This window comes from Lynx canadensis, chromosome B2 (genome assembly GCF_007474595.2).
Source record: "Lynx canadensis isolate LIC74 chromosome B2, mLynCan4.pri.v2, whole genome shotgun sequence".
NCBI classification, from domain to species: domain Eukaryota; kingdom Metazoa; phylum Chordata; class Mammalia; order Carnivora; family Felidae; genus Lynx; species Lynx canadensis.
In genome coordinates this window covers 15,198,242-15,216,251 of record NC_044307.1, presented here as the reverse complement: position 1 = coordinate 15,216,251, position 18,010 = coordinate 15,198,242, and the positions used below count along the sequence as shown (strand labels likewise).

The 18,010-nt window shown below is 52.7% G+C and overlaps 1 protein-coding gene across 2 annotated transcripts in view; it reads right to left on the bottom strand.

The window, feature by feature from the left end:
• GFOD1 (glucose-fructose oxidoreductase domain containing 1) overlaps positions 1–18,010 on the bottom strand; it is a 115,614-nt gene that overhangs the window by 42,709 nt on the left and 54,895 nt on the right. The window contains exon 2 of one of the 2 annotated variants that reach the window (XM_030314823.1): positions 3,229–3,378. The exons of the other annotated variant lie outside the window; for it this stretch is intronic. Within the exon in view, the coding sequence (XP_030170683.1) occupies positions 3,229–3,378 (150 nt within the window). The remainder of the gene's footprint in view (positions 1–3,228; positions 3,379–18,010) is intronic. 2 annotated transcript variants of the gene reach the window in all.

The following is an 18,010-nucleotide window of genomic DNA, read 5'->3' as shown; positions in this document are numbered from 1 at the left end:
AGCATAGGAGAAAGAACCAAAGCCTTACCTACCCCAAACGCCACTCCCACCCTCTGCCTCAGGGAACTAAGGCCAAGTAATTATTCACACAGCAGAGCAGTTTAACTGCCAGGAGACAGTGGGCAATGCTTTCAAAGTGACCGGGACCTCCTACATCACAGCCTGGGGAAGCCTTGAGCTCTCCCACAGGAAGAGCCCAGGGCCCTACAAACAGCTGAGTGTGTCTGCAGTCCTGTAAGCTTGCTGTCACTGTCTCACAGCACTGGCGGAAGGAAGGAAGGAAGGAAGGAAGGAAGGAAGGAAGGAAGGAAGGAAAAGGAAAGAAAGGAAGGAAGGGAGGAGAGGAGGGAGGGAGGGAGGGAAGAAGGAGGGAGGGAAAGAAGGAAGGAAGAAGGGAGGGAGGGAGGGAGGGAAGGAAGGAAGGAAGGAAGGAAGGGAGGGAGGGAAGGGAGGGAAGGAAGGAAGGAAGGAAGGAAGGAAGGAAGGAAGGAAGGAAGGAAAAGGAAAGAAAGGAAGGAAGGGAGGAGAGGAGGGAGGGAGGGAGGGAAGAAGGAGGGAGGGAAAGAACGAAGGAAGAAGGGAGGGAGGGAGGGAGGGAAGGAAGGAGGGAGGGATGGGAGGGAGGGAAGGAAGGAAGGAAGGAAGGAAGGAAGGAAAAGGAAAGAAAGGAAGGAAGGGAGGAGAGGAGGGAAGGAGGGAGGGAAGAAGGAGGGAGGGAGGGAAAGAAGGAAGGAAGAAGGGAGGGAGGGAGGGAAGGAAGGAAGGAAGGAAGGGAGGGAGGGAGGGAGGGAGGGAGGGAAGGAAGGAAGGAAGGAAAGGGGAGGGGAGGGGAGGGGAGGAAGGAAGGAAGGAAGGGAAGGAGGGAAGGGAGGAAGGGAAGGAGGGAGGGAGGAAGGGAGGAAGGACGGAGGGAGGGAAGGAAGGAAGGAAGAAGGGAGGGAGGAAGGGAGGGAAGGAAGGAAGAAGGGAGGGAGGGAGGGAGGAAGGAAGGAGAGGGGAGGGGAGGGGAGGGGAGGGGAGGGGAGGGGAGGAAGGAAGGAAGGAAGGAAGGAAGGAAGGAAGGAAGGAAGGAAGGAAGGAATGGAGGAGAGGAGGGAGGGAGGGAGGGAGGGAGGGAGGGAGGGAAGGGAGGAAGGGGCCAGCAGAAGGAAGGCTCCAGGCAAACTCAGACCTTGGATCGGAGAAAACAGCTGTGAAAACAGCAGGCTCCAGCCCTGACTGGATCAAACCCAGGGCTGTAGGGCCTGCCTCCTCTATTACCCAGCGAGGACCCACACAGACATCAGCTGGCCGTCCGCATGCAGTCGTGACTTGCGGCCTGCTCACACGCAACGATAGAGTGTCGCCTGGACGATCTCCTTCCCACAGGGGAAGGCCTGTTGTCGCAGACTGTGAGGGGCACTAGGCATGAGCATAAAAGAGTACCCCGGTATCTCCTTCTCTTTGATGAGCTGGGACCAGGCCTTTCCCCAACCTATCCGGTGACATCACTTCCAGTGAGAAAAGTAGGGGAGGCCTTTGCCTCTGCGTGGACTCTGAACACGGCTTCGGAGTCAGGCTGACCAGTCTCAGTGTTCTAGCTGTTGGAGTCAAAGTCTTTCCATTCCCTGTGCCTCCGTTTCCTTGTCCGTGAGATGAGGGAAATACCAGTCGCCACCTTAGAGCTGCTGCAGAGGACATGGTGCTCACAAAGTGTCAAAAGCCATTCCAATAGAGAGTAAGGCCACCCTGACCATTACCATCAGTGCCCAAGTGTTATGGGCTAAATCGTATCCCCCAAAATTCATGTTTTGTGTTGCTAAGCCCAGGACCTCAGAATGTGACCATATTTGGAGATAAGGTCTTTATATATATATTTTTTTATGTTTATTATTTTTGAGAGAGATAGCATGAGTGGGGGAGGGGCAGAGAGAGAGAGGAAGACGGAGAATCCAAAGCGGGCTCTGAGCTGTCAGCACAGAGCCCGACGTGGGGCTCGAACTCATGAACCGCGAGATCATGACCTGAGCCGAAGTTGGACGCTCAACCGACTGAGCCACCCAGGCACCCCTGGAGAGAAGGTTCTTTTAAAAAAAATTTTTTTTTTAACGTTTAATTTATTTTTGAGACAGAGAGAGACAGAGCATGAACGGGGGAGGGGCAGAGAGAGAGGGAGACACAGAATCGGAAGCAGGCTCCAGGCTCTGAGCCATCAGCCCAGAGCCCGACGCGGGGCTCGAACTCCCGGACCGCGAGATCGCGAGATCCCGCAAGATCGCGACATCGTGACCTGGCTGAAGTCGGACGCTTAACCGACTGCGCCACCCAGGCGCCCCGAGAAGTTTCTTTTAAAGAGGTAATTAAGGTAAAGGAAGTCATTGGGGCCCTAACCCACTATGACTGGTGTCCTTGTAAGAGAAAGAGATTAGGACACAGACACACACGGAGGGAAGACCCCGGGAGGGCACAGGGAGAACCTGCCCGTTTACAAGCCAAGAAGGGAGAAGCCTCAGGAGAAACCAGCCCTGCCGACACCCTGACCTTGGACTTCCAGCCTCCAGAGCCGTGAGCGCACGAACTCTGCTGTTTAAGCACCACCCCCGGTCTGCGGTCTCTCGTGACGGCCGCCCACACAGACTGATACATGCCAAGGTTGTCCGTTATTCTTTTTTTTTTTTTTTTTCAACGTTTATTTATTTTTGGGACAGAGAGAGACAGAGCATGAACGGGGGAGGGGCAGAGAGAGAGGGAGACACAGAATCGGAAACAGGCTCCAGGCTCCGAGCCATCAGCCCAGAGCCCGACGCGGGGCTCGAACTCACGGACCGCGAGATCGTGACCTGGCTGAAGTCGGACGCTTAACCGACTGCGCCACCCAGGCGCCCCTGTCCGTTATTCTCAGCAGAGCTGATGCCCACCCAGCATGCACCACTGTCGAAGCGGGGCCAGCGTCACATCCGGGTGGGGATATCGCCTCTAAAATATTTCAAGTGCTTTCAGCATCCGCCCCTCCACACACTCGTTGGTCTTGGATGGTGAGGGAATCAGCCTGGGCTGCAGAAATCAGCAAGAACATGCCTGCTTCCTGCCCGCCTCCCCCCGCCCCCCCCCCCTTTCCTCCTGCCTTCCCTCCTGGGCTCACACAGCTCGGTGCCACCAGCCCCCTCCTTCCTCTGAGGCATGTGCCTGGTGACAACGTGCTCTTCTGCAGGGGGGCTCCTCTGAGCAGAGCCGTTGCTGGGCCCTCACCTGAGAAGCCCCACGGGGACGCTGTCTGAGGACTAGGCCAGGGTTGCCACGACAACAAGCACGCTCGCTCTTCGCTGGGCCCCCCGTTCGGTCTTTCCAGCGGTGGCAGCGGCATCCAGGGTGCACACAAGAAGCCCAGAGTGATGTCACCTGTGAAAGGAGTTGTGTCAGAGCACCAGGTGGGCCTACGCCCTTGGCTCTGTCATGGAGGTAGCCTTTCCCGACACGTTCCCCTGCAATGTCTGCACCCAACACTAAGTGCCACTTTGATGTGACATTCTCTTTTTTTTTTTATTTAGAATTTTTTTAACGTTTATTTATTTTTGAGAGAGAGAGAGAGAGAGAGAGCGAGCGGGGGAGGGCAGAGAGCGAGGGCGACCCAGAATCCGAAGCGGGCTCCAGGCTCCGAGCCGTCAGCACCGAGCCCGACGCGGGGCTCGAACCCACGGACCGCGAGATCGTGACCTGAGCCGAAGTCGGACGCTCAACCGACGGAGCCACCCAGGCGCCCCGTGACGTTCTCTTTCTCGTAAGGTTGCTGGCTGCACAACTCGGTGGAATATATTTGCCCATGGTGCCCTGGCCCCTTCATGCCCTCTTGGGTAGCAGGAGGAAGGAATGCAAGGGACCCATCAGTCTTAAAAATATGCCCGGGGACAGCCGCCAGAGGGTTAGGTCACCCACTCACCACGGGCTGTTCAGCCTGGCACTGGCCTCCATTTTTGCCCCTGCCACCGAGGTATACGTGACAGGCAGTAAGTATGCATTCCTCATCCAAAGATAATCCACAACAGAGGTCGGATCCAAGAATAACCAATAAAACCCTTTCTAATGGAAGGTAACCGCCGTGGCATCCCTCCGGAAGGGCAGGGTACTCCCAGATGGCTATAATTTAGCTCCTTTCCTCTCCTCATCTAAGGTGAGCCAAGGGTGAGGCAAGCTGAAAAGAATGCCTGAGCATTCTTTGACCAAAATAGGAGGGGGAAAAAAAAAAACCAAAACAAACTGAAGCACGTACTGTCCCTTCCCTCCGCGGCTGCACCAGCTACCTCTCCCCGGCTCGTCGGGCAGCCCGCGCTCCTTCTCAAACAAGCATGTGGGCTAATCGACCAACAGCAGCAAAGCAGAAACAACCCGGCAGATCAGACCCCACATGCTGCCTGTGGGGGGGTTTGCTTGCCCTGCCAAGCAAACCAGGTTCAACGTCAGAGCTCATTTGGTTCTGTCTTTCGAACAGATTCCTGAGAACAGCAGTCATCTCAGGAATTACACAGCACAAAACACCCAATATGGGGCGCCTGGGGGGCTCAGTCGGTTAAGCGTCCGACTTTGGCCCGGGTCACGATCTCAAGGTCCGTGAGTCTGGGCCCCGCATCAGGCTCTCTGCTCTCAGCACAGAGCCTGCTTTGGATCTTCTGTCCCCGTATCTCTGTGCCCCTCCCCACTCATGTTCTCTCTCTCTCTCAAAAAATAAACATTAAAAAAAATAACAAAATAAACCACTCAATATAAAGAGGCCAATATAAAATGCATAAGAATGCCATGTCCCTGACAACTCTCCCAAAAGTCTGGTTCTAAGAGTCTATAGATGATGTTCTCCTCTCCTTTACAGATAAGGGCTTTAATAACAGCCCAATGCAAGCTTCCTCCGTCTCCAGAAGTCTGCTACGTACCAGGCAGGCTACTCTGCCCCCTAGTCAGGCTAAAGGGCATTAAACCACTTCCAAGTGCCCAATAACATGCCAAGTGCTGTGGGGAAACTGGAGAAAAACCAACCATGGGCCCTTTTCCTTAGCATCTTGCAATCTGGAGGGAAGAAAAGATGTGCATATTTGGAAATGACTCGAGATGGCAGTACGGTCCCGCTGGATGGAGTGCCAGATTGTGTGACGCAGATCTGTGAGTGCTAGAAGAATCCGGAGAGGGCCAGAGTCAGCCAGCCCCACTGCAAACCCAATCGACTGAACAAGACTGACTCAAGAGGCCAAGAGCTGAGCTGTTTGCCTTAAATAGAAAGCTCACGGTGATCACGGCTCACTCGGGCGGGGCACGCTGCCTAGCTTGGGGCTGAAGCAAGCAGGTCTGAGAGTCGCTCTATGTGGGTTCAGTTCCTGGCCCCCGCCCCCCACTCGCTGGATGTGTAGCCCTGGGTCCCTCACATGACCTCTGGGTGCCTCCACGGCTCCATCTGTAAAATGGAGACCAACAAAGAGCGCTGACATCATTGGGCTGCGGTGGAAACGTTTCAGGACAGTGCATAGTAATACGCTTCATAAATGTTAGCTGTTATTATTATGGGCCTGAACGTCTAAAGGGGTTAACAGCAGGCATCAGGATAGTCAGTCGAAGTCAAAAGACACATCACGTAAGTAGAACATAATTTTAAACAAGGTTTTCTTGGGTGGGGGTCGGGGAGGCCCTAGATTCCCAGGAATATGGCGTCAGTCAAATATGGCGCCAGTCAGAAGAGGCTGGTACTCAAAGTAAAGGCTGTCGTAACCCCAGCTGATGCAGCGGCCAGAAACAGAACTGGCCTGCTGTTCCTGCTGCTGGTGATCAGTGGCCACAGCGCCCAAGCAGGGAGGAGAGGTCTGCGCTGAAGAGAAAGCGTGTCAGGGATGATGTCCCACAACACCCAGCGGCAGGGAAGGAGGAGGCTCTCTGCTGGAAGGACTCCCTCTTCCCCCTGCACTGCCTACCTTCAGATCCCTCCCCAGCACTGTCGGCCTCTTTGGTGAGCACGCTTGAAACATGCGTCGGCAGCTAGACCCGAACGACCAGCTCTTCTCAGGTCCTGGTTAAAGTTGGTCCCCTCCCCTCTTGAACAGACGGGTCTCCTCATGGGACAGTTCTAGAACACGCTGGACTACGAAACACACGGCCAGCCAGTTTGCCCTGCCCTTCCAACCCATCGAGCCCCTTCAACACTGACATTCCCTCCGAGAGGGGGGAGTTGTCCTTACGGAAACAGAAGCGGTATCTCTGAGTCACCCCACCTCTTCCACCCACCTAGCCTTGGCCACTCAAGCTCCGAGCACAAAACCTAGTTCTCAGGAGGCGGACGCCACTGGGCAGGCAGCTGCCAACCTCGATGCCTTCCCACCCCTCATCTTTCCTTAGGGCGAGGTACCTGTCCGCGTCCTGGATCTGATGGGGGCTTGGCCTAACCTCCACACAGCATCAGGTAACAGCCCAGAGCCTCTGTGGTTCTGGATTCAATAGCCAGACAAGCTGACCCACTGGATGGCTCACTTTCTCATCACATGAATATCTGCTCCGAGCTGTGGAAGTGGCTACTTGACACGAAGAACACAAAGCACGCAGCTGAGGGCTCGGCACATGCTGGCCATTCGCCTACCTGATCGTTAGCATCATGATCCGTGTGGTTATCACGACCAGCATCCAGCTCTCTATTCATTCATTCAACAGACACGGACCGTGTTCCTCTAGCACCAACCACGCGCCAGGCACTCGTAAAAGACAGACGTGGTCCTCAGCCCTCATGGAATTTAGGGTCTACAGGCAGGGGCTGGGGCTGTTGGCTCTGGTAGGCCCTTGATTTTTATCCGAAGGGGAGTCTCAGAACCGTTTTAATCAGGAAACGGTAGCTCGTAGAGATGCATCACGCTTCTCGGGTTATCCACAATCAACATTTTATATCTATCCTCTATCGAGCACTCACCATATGGCGGGCTCTGCACTAAGAATTCTACCTGCGTTATCCAGCCATGGCTACCCGCAATGGGAGCTGGGCTGACGGCGGTGGGGACAAAGACAAGTGGTCAGATTCAAGAAGGACATGCTGGTAGAATGAAGGGGGCCCAGGGAAGAAACCAGCACAGACCCTGCCCCTGGCTTCTCAAACCTCCCCATTACCCTCGTCATCATCCCAGGTCACGATTGTCATCCACGCCAGGAACCAGATTAAATCAACTTGTCAACGTCCTTATAAAGCACCTACCACACACACTGCGCTTTGAAAGACAACGAGTTCCCTAACAAGCCCGTGCTAGGTTTCTCCGTGCCCTAGAGTATTCCAGTAATCCGTGCTTGGGTGCTCCGCCTTTACCTACTTTCAAAAGCTGAGTTAGAAATGGGTTCCAAAAGAACCCGACAACTGCCGAACGGTCCCACTGATTTAAGTCAGCTCCTAGAGCAAAAGCGGAGAATTAGACCACAGACTACTAAGTACCAGTACTGTTTACTGACCCAGCAGTGCTGCTACGAGAGACGGGCATCACCTAGCACGGAGGGCTTTTTATTGGATCATGCAGCCTGTCACGCACAAAGACCCACAACAATGTCAGGCTCAAAGCAGCAACCAAGCCCTGAGCCTGGGGACAGCGTCTCGTAAACACGGCAGGGAAAGCGTTGCTAGAATATGGGTTCTTTCAGCCACAGCATGAGTTTCGCCATCACTTGCCACATCATCACTGAAACAATAACGCAGGCCTGCACTGGGACCTGCTGGGAAACCAGTAAGTCGAAAGAGCTGAATCCACCCCTCCGTGTAGAGCACACTCTCGTGTCAGTAAGAACATTCCAGAAACATGTCAGTACATTCCAGAACATGTCAGTGAGAACATTCCAGAAAACATGGGCCGCTTTCATCAATGTAAGGATGAACTGACTGCACAGCAGGTGTCAGACACATTGAGAAGATGGAAACAAGGTAAGAGGGAAAAGGGGCTTTCTAAAGGTGAAGGCCTTGGGGCTCCCATCCTCTTCTGCCTGGAAGAACGTGGGTAGCTCGTGGGCAAGAAGAAAGGTATTCAGCCCCAGACCTGGCTTAGGCCTGTCGTTTTTGGAAGCCAGCCACGCAAAAATCCAAGCAAGACACACAGCCTGGGTGACGCGTGGCTGATGAGACAAGGTCCTTTTGCTACATATGAAGCTGTTGGGGATGAATCTCCCGGCATGGAAGAAGTTTTATTTTCTCATCCCACCCTTCAAGCCATGAAGCTTCTGATACCTTGAAAATAATGAATACGGATGTCCTAAAGGGGGGCACAGAGAAGCCTGCCCTGAATTCAGACCTGGGCCACCACTTGTAGGAATCTCTCTCCTGGAAGCCCAGAAGAGTGGCTTGATCGGTCACCTCTGCTGTATTTCTTCTTATATTCTTACTTAGAGGTGTAAGATGTTAAAGCAGAAAGGCATCTTGGAAGTCAAGCTCAGACTCCAGTTAAAGCTTAAGAAGTAGTCCCGCCATCTGACACCGGTTGAATGAAAACCAAGTTCTTCTGAGCACTGGTCAAGCAAGAGTCTTCCTGTTACCCTGGGAAATGTTTCTCAGTCCCTTTTGCTGATATCATCGATGATACAAAGCCCCAGAAGGAAGTCAAACAGGCAGAGAAGCCAACAGACGTTTCAAATGCATCCTTAGCAACAGCAGTCAAATTATGGGAAAAGCCCAAACGTCCATCGACTGACGAATGGACAAAGAAGATGTGGAATATTACTCGGCGATGAAAAAGAACGAAATCTTGCCATTTGCAACAACGTGGACGGAACTAGAGGGTATTATGCTAAGCCAAAGAAGGCAGTCAGAGAAAGACAAATACCGTATGATTTCGCTCATGTGTGGAATTTAAGAAACACAACAGAGGAACATCGGGGAAGGGGAGCAAAAATAAGATAAAAACAGAGGGAGTCAAACCCTAAGAGACTGTTAAATACAGAGAACAAACTGAGGGTTGCTGGCGGGGTGTTGGTGGGGGGGGGGGTGGGCTGAATGGGTGATGGGCACTAAGGAGGGCACTTGTTGGGATGAGCACCGGCTATCACATGGAAGTGATGAATCACTGAGTTCTACTCCTGAAATCATCACACTGTATGTTAACTGACTTGGATTTACATTTTCAAGAGTCGAAACAAAACAAAAAACAAAACAAAAACAAAATGCCTCCTGACGAAGTGTCTGTTCCCTGTTTCCTGGTCAGCCCGTGTCGTTGGGGAGCTGCAGCAGGTGGTTCCTGATTTTGTTTTTTTCCCCTTAATTTCCCATCCAGCAGAAGCCTTGGCATGGGGGGGAAAGGGAGCAGATGGCTTTTGCTCGAGGCCAGGCTGCCATGTTGGACCTCTCCTGCATTTCCTGTTGAAGAAAGAACGCAGAAAGAAAGACTCGTGCCAGTTGAAGGGGTGAGTGTCTTTCCAAAGGAGATGGCTGTGATTGGAACCTGGAGATCAAGATTCCAAAAACGGAAACAGGCTATTTTAAAAGCTCTTACTTTGCCCTGTGGGAGGGAAGGATGCCAGAGAGCTGCCCGGGACTCTACTGGCCAGAGCTCTACTCCCAAGGGACAGAGTGATGGCAAACGACACCTGGCCTCCCTACAGCGTAGGATACCAAACGGGCAACTCCTGGATGTCCACGTTTTAAAACGGGACCTCAGGGGCGCCTGGGTGGCTCAGTCGGTTGAGCGTCTGACGGTTGATTTTGGTTTGGGTCATGCTCTCACGGTTCATGAGATTGAACCGTTTGGGGCTCCGCGTTGTCAGCGCAGAGCCTGCTTGGGATTCTCCCTCTCCCTCTCTCTCTGTCCCTCCCCCAGTTCTCTCTCTCTCTCTCTCTCTCAAAATTAATAAACAAACATAAAAGAAAAAACAAAAGTGAGACATCAGATCACACTGCCCTCCTGCCAGCCACCCTCCGATGGCTTGGTGTCACCCTGAACAGAGAAGCCCCGAATCCTTACCATGGCTTACTGAGCAGTCCTTGATCTGCCCCTCCTCCCACACAACCCCACACCACGGCCCCTCGGTCCTCTCCCCGTCACTCGTTCCCTCCCAGCCCACCAGCCTCCTCTTTGTCGGGAACACGCCAACACATCCCCGTTTTGTGCTTGCTGTGGTTTCCACCTCCAACGTGCACCCTGGGAATGTCCCCAGACATTCTCACATCTCGCTCCCTCGCTTCCTTCCCTTCTCTGCTCAGTTGGCACATCTTCAGAGAGCCCTTCTCTCGTGACCCCAGGAGGCCAGCATCCCCCCCGCCCCCATCACTCTTGGTCCTCCCCCTGCTCTGCTTTCTGCAGGGCCACCATCATCCCCTTAGGGGACACCATCCCCCACGGGAAGGTGTGTGACCTCCGTGCGGGCAGCGCTTGGTCTGCTTGCTACCCTGTCCCCAGTGACAACGGCTGGGACACAGAAGGCATCCAAAACATACCTGCTGGCTTGCGCGGAACCGAGCCCATGCCTTTCCACCTGGTCTGGAGGAAGAAAACTTGATTTTCACGGGAAAACCCAAGGCCGGCGGGCCCCCCTGACTTCTCTGTATACACAGGCTTGTTTCCAAATATATATTCTCCCATTTGTCCGCATCGGCGCCGTTTTTAAAAGGCGACACCCCACCCAAGCCTTCGGACATGCCACACGGAGCCAGGCAGAGAGACCCGGTGGGGAGGGCCCAGCAGTGGAATCCCCAGGGAGCGGCTCTCCTCCCGCTCAGAGCCCACGCGTGGCCCTGACCCTCAGGAGAAGACCCCCTCCCATCTCCTTCCGAGAGACAGCTAAACTCGAGAGTGGAATGCTAAGGAGGTTAACAGTGGAAGAGAAGCAGGAGCAAAGATAAAAGCTGCCATACACCAGGACGGCCTCCAGAACCCTCCTGAAAACGTCCCGACTCCGTGGGAATAAAGGCAGAGTTTTTCCTTTCCAACTTCGCGTCGGATGGACACCCAGGAGAAGACCCGACGTCCTTTCTTCTAAGTCTCTAGAGTAAACTAGATAGTCCTTTTCGCTCTCTGCACTTCTGGTTAGGCAGCTGCTGATGCCTCTACTTTGACAAAGGACTGACTTTCCAGAGTCTTTAGGAAGAAGTAGGCACAGGCACGTTCCTCCTTTGTGTGGGAGTAGAGGCTGGCTCCAAAGCAAACCTGCACGAAGCATGCTCCAAGCGTGTTTTTTTAAAATTCCATGCCCAGTAACTGTGCTCTGAGAAATCCACTCCACACGGGGTGTCATAAATCAGGCAAAAAGTTATATGCTGAGATAGTCATCTAAGCACATTTATACTAGAAAAAAGAGCTGGCGACAACCTAAACGTCTGAACGCAAGAATTATTTTGTGTGTAAAATTCTTTAAAAAAAAATTTTTTTTGAACATTTATTTATTTTTGGGAGACAGAGACAGAGGACGTGTGTGGGGGGAGGCGCAGAGAGAGGGAGACACAGAATCCGAAGCAGCTCCAGGCTCTGAGCTGTCAGCACAGAGCCCCACGCAGGGCTCGAACTCACAAACCGTGAGATCGTGACCTGAGCCGAAGTCGGCTCAGATGCTCAACCGACTGAGCCACCCGGGCGCCCCTTGCGTGTAAAATTCTTAGCCCGGTGCCTGGGACACAGTGAGTATTCAATAAGGGGTAGATATAAAACCTGTGTTGTGAATAACTACAGAAAATGTGGTATACTAGATGATGAATAACTTCTTAAGCTTCCCCTCCCCCCCTCCATTGGTGTGGCCACATGCATATCAAAATCTGAGCGAAAGAAACACTTGAAGAATTACCTTGCAGTGGGAGACTGGATATCTGCCGGTATTGTCAGAAAAAGCCCCATCAAATCTTTTCCACCAGCCCGAGCCCCCTGTATTTGACCAGTGCACAAAAGGCACATGCCGCCCCCGACACCTGTTTTCTCTCCCCTGACTGCGGCTTTTTTCACCTTTACTAGCCTTTCCTCTGAGAGGCAGCGGAGAAAAACCTCATTCTGTAATTCAGTCAGCATCTTTAGCGTCTCTCACTTTTTGGGACTTGGCTAGGATGAACGTCACAGGGGCTGGACGCCCCTCCTGTCTAGGGCGGGTCCCTGGAAGAGTGCAGAAGGGTTTGCTGGGCAAGCCGAGCCTCCCTCTAGGGCTGTCAATCAAACAGACCCAGCAACTGGGAAGCAGCCAGGGGCGAAATCCGAACTTACTAGCTGCAGCCCCTTTGAGGAGAAACGCATCCAAGGGATTCCAGGGAACGGTTGGGGCCCCTCCCCTTTTGCACTTCTGTACGTACATCCAGGTGCAAACACATTTGCACACGCAGACCTACTCACACAGACACACACGTGAAGACACGACGCACGGATAACGCATGCACACGCAAATACACAATACACAGGATCGCCCTCCCTTTTCCGCGAATGATGCCCTTCTCCCGGGAACGCTGCAATCCAACCCTTGCGTTCTAGTGACAACAAAAAGAGCCAGAAGATTCAGGGTGTATGACGCCGTGAAAACCCCAAGTGCTACCATAGCTGTGCTTTTCCGGTACGGCCGGAAGGGACTGCAGAGACAGGCCACCCTGCAGAGAAGGGCACTGGGGTTCCTCAAGGGATGCTGGGTGCCCCCAAGATGCTACAGCACAGACTCTCTATTCCTTCCCCAGTAAATCCCTCCCTCCACCCCTCCCCCCCCCACTAACCACGATTAGTCTCACTAACACCTCCCCAGGACAGGTGCAGACGCTCCCAAAGAGCAGAGCGGAGATGCTTAGCGCATGTCCACACTTGGACCCTTGGCAAGTGAGTCACTGTTTCAGGCAGATGAGAAGAAGAGAGAAAGAAAAAGGAAACCCACGTCCCTTTCGATTGAGATAATTTCTATTTTAGAAAGCCAGCTAGCAGAGTAGACTGTGAATACGAATGACTAGCGATTTCACCCCAGGAAGTATTTTAAATCCACCTTGCTTTTCTTTTCTTTACTTTTCTTTTCTTTTCTAAGTTGTATTTATTTAAGTAATCTCTGCACCGCACATGGGGCTCGAACGCACAACCCTGAGATCAAGCATCACGTGCCCTGACTGAGCCGGCCAGGCGCACCCCTACCCCCCCACCACCTTGCCTTAATTGGTGGTTTCTTCAACATCCGATGCTGCTTGAAATGCGGATTCTTCCAGGAGGGAAAGCATGTGTGGGAATGAACGTGGCACCCACAAAGTGCTGCACCCCTTACAGCTGGTTTACTCAAAACTTTCTTGCCACCCAAGTAGGTGACAGTCTGCTTCACTTACAAAAGAAAACAACGGGCAGAAACCCCAGACAGCATTACGTTTGAGGACACATCCAAAGTGCCCAGCGAAATGCCTGGCAGGCAAAAAGCAACATAAGCACCAGACCCCCTCGCTCCAGCATTCGAGTGAGACAGACTCCTAATGACAGCTGAAATTCATACGCAGTAATGCTGACAAGGACACTCCTGAGAAAACAGGACCGGTCCACTTATTGAGCACCTGCTGTGTGCAAAGCACTGGGCTAGCTGCCCTCCAGAAGGGTCACGTGTCGCCCTGAGAGTACAGCTAAGCCCACTCTCCCATACAGGGGAGGATGCTGAGGGCGCTCAGGCTGCGAGGCCAAGGTCATTCCGTAAGTAGCTCAGTACACGACACCCTACCTCCCTAGCTCAGCTTCTTTACGTGCAAAGAAAACTCCTGACCTGCAGATGTGATACTTCTGTTCCCTGGGATGCCGACTGAATACGCTGCTCTCATTGTGCAGGCACCAGGGAGCGGGCAGCCGCAAGGGCCCGGGGGCAAGCAGAGGGAACGACACCCCTGGGGACCGAGAAGCACAGGTCAGGGTGGATGGGTGAGGCAGGGACTCCCTCCAGCAAGGGACGACCAGGTACCCCGCAAGCAGGATGGGACTGGGAGCCGAGCAGCAGAGGACAGAGAGCCGTTGCCAAATGACACAGGCTCTTTGCGGGGCTCTCCTGCTTCGGGAATGAATGGCTGGGAGAGTCCACTGGGGAGAGAACACAGCCCTGGTGCCAGAGAACACAGCTTGGGGTTCGAGTCTCGGCTCCTCTCATTTCCTGTGCCTTGGGGCAGGTTATTTAACGTCTCTGGGCCTCAGTTTTCTCCTCCACGAAGCAGGAATGGGACGGCATTTCCTCTGTGGTTGTTGTGATGAGCAAGACTACGGAAAAGCATTTTCAGAAAACACAGGAAGCTGGAAACGGCCCCGGTGTGGTTCTGTGGGAACCCGCAGAATGAACTAGAGGTAGGAGAGGCCCCCAGCATGCTGAGTTTTTCCAGTCTGACTCAGTCGTCTGGAAATTACATTCTCAAGGTCATGCAGAGTCTGCCCAGAACCCAGGGCCACGTGTCTTCGCACACAAATCAAGCCCCTGCAAGCGAGAATGTGTGTGCAGGACGGCTGGCCTTTCGGAAAAATCCAGAAACTGTGCAAGAATCCAAATGGACAAAAGGAGAGACTCGAGGGAGGTAGCAGAGGCGAGCAAACTGTGAAGAGTTCAAAACACGATTTTTTTTTTTTTTTTTTGCAAGGACCGCTTACAGAAAACTTCCCTGATGCTTTTGGGACACTCGGTTCACTGAAGTCTGACGCACCCACGTTTCACAAATGCCCGACTGCAGTTGGTAAGGAAGGAAGGTCTGTGCCAGCATCTGCTATGCCGGGAGCTCCCTCGGTCTGTGCACATCTGAGAGGCCCGGGGGGGGGGGGTGTGGGGTGGGCCTGCTGGGCACCTCTTCAACGTTAGCGTGCCCCAGGACACCAGACTGAGCCTCCTGACCCTGAGGCCACCAAGCACGGGATGGGACTACCAAACTTTGAGGCCAATCTTGCCAAGAGAGAAAACCGACCAGTCCCTGATGGCAGGCTGCTGACTGCTCCCTTTTCAAGCAGCTCGGAGCCGGGCAGAGCACAGAGTCCCGACGGCACGCCCAGCGACAGCAACACAGTCAACATTCAAAGACACGCAGGCCTGGGGTGTCCGAGCATCTCGGGGCTGGGAAAGTCCAGGTGGGAACCAGTGACTTTTTCCTCCCAAACATCTCTGAATTCCACATTCCCTTTCCTTCGTGGCCTTAGAAAATAAAAGGGGGTTGGGGAGGACGCCGGGGAGGCTCAGTCAGTTGAGCCTGCGACTCGTGATTTAGGCTCAGGCCATGATCTCACGGTTCGTGAGTTCGAGCTCCGTGTGGGGCTCTGCGCTGATGTGTGGAGCCTGCCTGGGTCTCTCTCTCTCTCTCTCTCTGCCCCTCCCCTGCTCACATGGGCGCTCTCTCTCTCTCTCTCTCTCTCTCTCTCAAAATAAATAAACTTAAAACGAAGAAAACAAAAGGAAAACCAGCCCACGTGCAGTGTGTGGAGAAGGCTGGGTCCCAACCACATGAACTTCCCTTGCACTGGTCCCAGTGCCTCTTCTGACTAAACGTGAGCCTGGCTGGGTCCAGGGTGCCACCAGTCGCTGAGCCCCATGAAAACGGGGCGCTGGAGAGGAAGTGAGGAGGGCGTGCACGTGGAGGCTGGGGGAAGTGCCACCCAAAGCCCCGCGGCAGCCTGTGAAGACACACACTTGACGTTTCCATTTTCCGGTCCCCTTCTCAGCTCGGGCACCCAGGGTGACTGCGTCGGCTGCTCGTTTCCACCGCCTCGGACACCCAGCACGTGAAAGACGGCCTCAAGTTTAAGAAGAGAAAAGGTTCAAGGGTTCACATCGTGAGGCTGAGGTGTCTCAGCAATGTCTCCAACGGAAGCACAAGGAAGCTTCTCTGAGGGAGTCCGCCAGCCCGTGCCCTGCTGGGGCGGGGGAAGGGATCACCTACGCCCCCGCACCGCCCTTCCATGCTTCCGGCCTGTGACCTTCCGTCAGGGGCAGAGAACTTTCTGATCATTCAGCCACTCTGATCAACTTCCTGCCTTGCCTTCTGGTCTGCTGAAAAAGTACCGTGTTGGGGCGCCTGCGTGGCTCAGTGAGTCTGACTTTGGCTCAGGTCATGATCACACGGTTCGTGAGTTCGAGCCCCGCGTCGGGTTCTGTGCTGACAGCTCAGAGCCTGGAGCCTGCTTCGGATTCTGTGCCCACCCCCCCTCTGTTCCTCCCCCGCCCATGCTCTGTCTCTCTCTCCTTCAAAAATAAATAAACGTTAAAAAAAAAAAAAAAGAACAGAACAGAAAATAGAGTGTAATGCATGGAATAAAGGAAGTATTACCCTGCAAAACTTGTTTTATATGTTTGTATATTTATATATTTTATAACATATGTAATATGAATATCGTATATATTATGTGTTATTTATACGTATGTAACATATGTTATTGTACAAATATGCTGGTATGGAAATATTGGTTTGGCAAACTGTATTTTTCGAATGTGATCACGTTACTTCTAGTCTCACATATTCTAGAACCTTGCCACTTCCGGATGAAGAATTAGAATCTATGGCTCTCCTCTTGAATTTAGGTGGGCCTTTGTAACTGGCACAATGGGAAGAAAGAAAAAAAAAAAAAAAGCAGAAGTGACACAATGTGACTTTGAAGGGTCAGTAATAATAAAAGGTGATGCAGCTTCCAGAAGACTCCCGCTTTCTCCCAGGATGCTCTCTTACAGAATCCGGCCACCATGCTACGAGGAAGGCCAAGCCCCACGCAGGTAGTTTCTGCCAACCGTCCAGGCTGAGGTCCCAGAGAAGAGCCAGTGTCAACAACCAGACAAATGAGTGAGTGAGCCTTCAAGTGATTCTAGCCTCTTGCCCTCTTTAGAGCTACCCAGGCGATGGAGCGTGGAGCAGAGAGGAGCTGTCCCTACCAAACCTGCCCAAATTACAGACCTAAGACCTAAATATATGGCTGGTATTGTTCCAAGCCACTAAGATTTGGGATAGCTCATTACGCAGCAACAGAGAAGCAGAATCAGTCAGTGGGTTGCAATATAAAACAGACGTTATCTCTCACTATGGATCATGTTAAAAAAGTTTGGGAAACATTAGGGGCGCCTGGGTGGCTCAGTCAGTTAAGTGTCCGACTTCAGCTCAGGTCATGATCTTGCGGTTCATGAGTTTGAGCCCCACATCGGGTTCTGTACTGACAGCTCAGAACCTGGAGCTTGCTTCTCTCTCTCTGCTCTCTCTCTCAAAAATAAATAAACATTAAAAAATTAGGAGGGGGAAGTGGGTGATGGGCATTGAGGAAGGCACCTGTTGGGATGAGAACTGGGTGTTGTATAGAAACCAATTTGACAATAAATTTCATATTAAAAAAAATAATTAAAAAAAATAAAAACGGGAAAAAATTTTTAAAAAAAGTTTGGGAAACATTGAACTAGACCATCGGTACAAGGGAAACTTACATGTATTCACACATTTTTCTATTCATTTATTCACTTATTTAATCTATAAACATTTAGTGCGCCTAGTACTATGCTGGGCATATTAATATACTATTTATCCCATTTTCCCAGCATCCCTGAAGGAGCCAACCTCAAAACCCAAAGCTTGGCAGAAACCATTGATGTTTTCAGCCTGTGCTCCCAATGGCACATTTCACAGAAAAAGCCACTGTCTCCACTCTCGACATTCACAAACATCGATACGAAGGTCATGTCTCCCCACTGACATCCTCGCTCTCCTCTGTTGGGGGCCTTCTCCCTCATCACTGACTCAGCCCCAGCCTGTCCCTCTGCACACCAGGTAGCTTCAGAACCCACCCTGAGCAGCCCGATGTCAACACAAGAAGCTACAGGTGCAAAGGTACAGATCAGTCAGGGAACAAAAGACAGCCACGGCTCCAACTGGCGACCAGATTTCGTCTTGGCCAGATGACCTTCCAGAGTGATAAGACTCTTAGGAAGCCAAGAGAAGGGGGAGCTCCTATTTCTACGTCTACTCCGATACTTCTTTCAAAGTGAAACTTGAGGGAAGTTTCCCCATCTGGTCCCTTCACCTCTGTCTCGGCCCGCTCAGGCTGCCGTAGGGCTTCAGGCTGTGGGGCTTCAACAGCAGACATTTCTGCTCACAGTTCCGGAGGCTGGGAGTCTGAGATCAGCATGA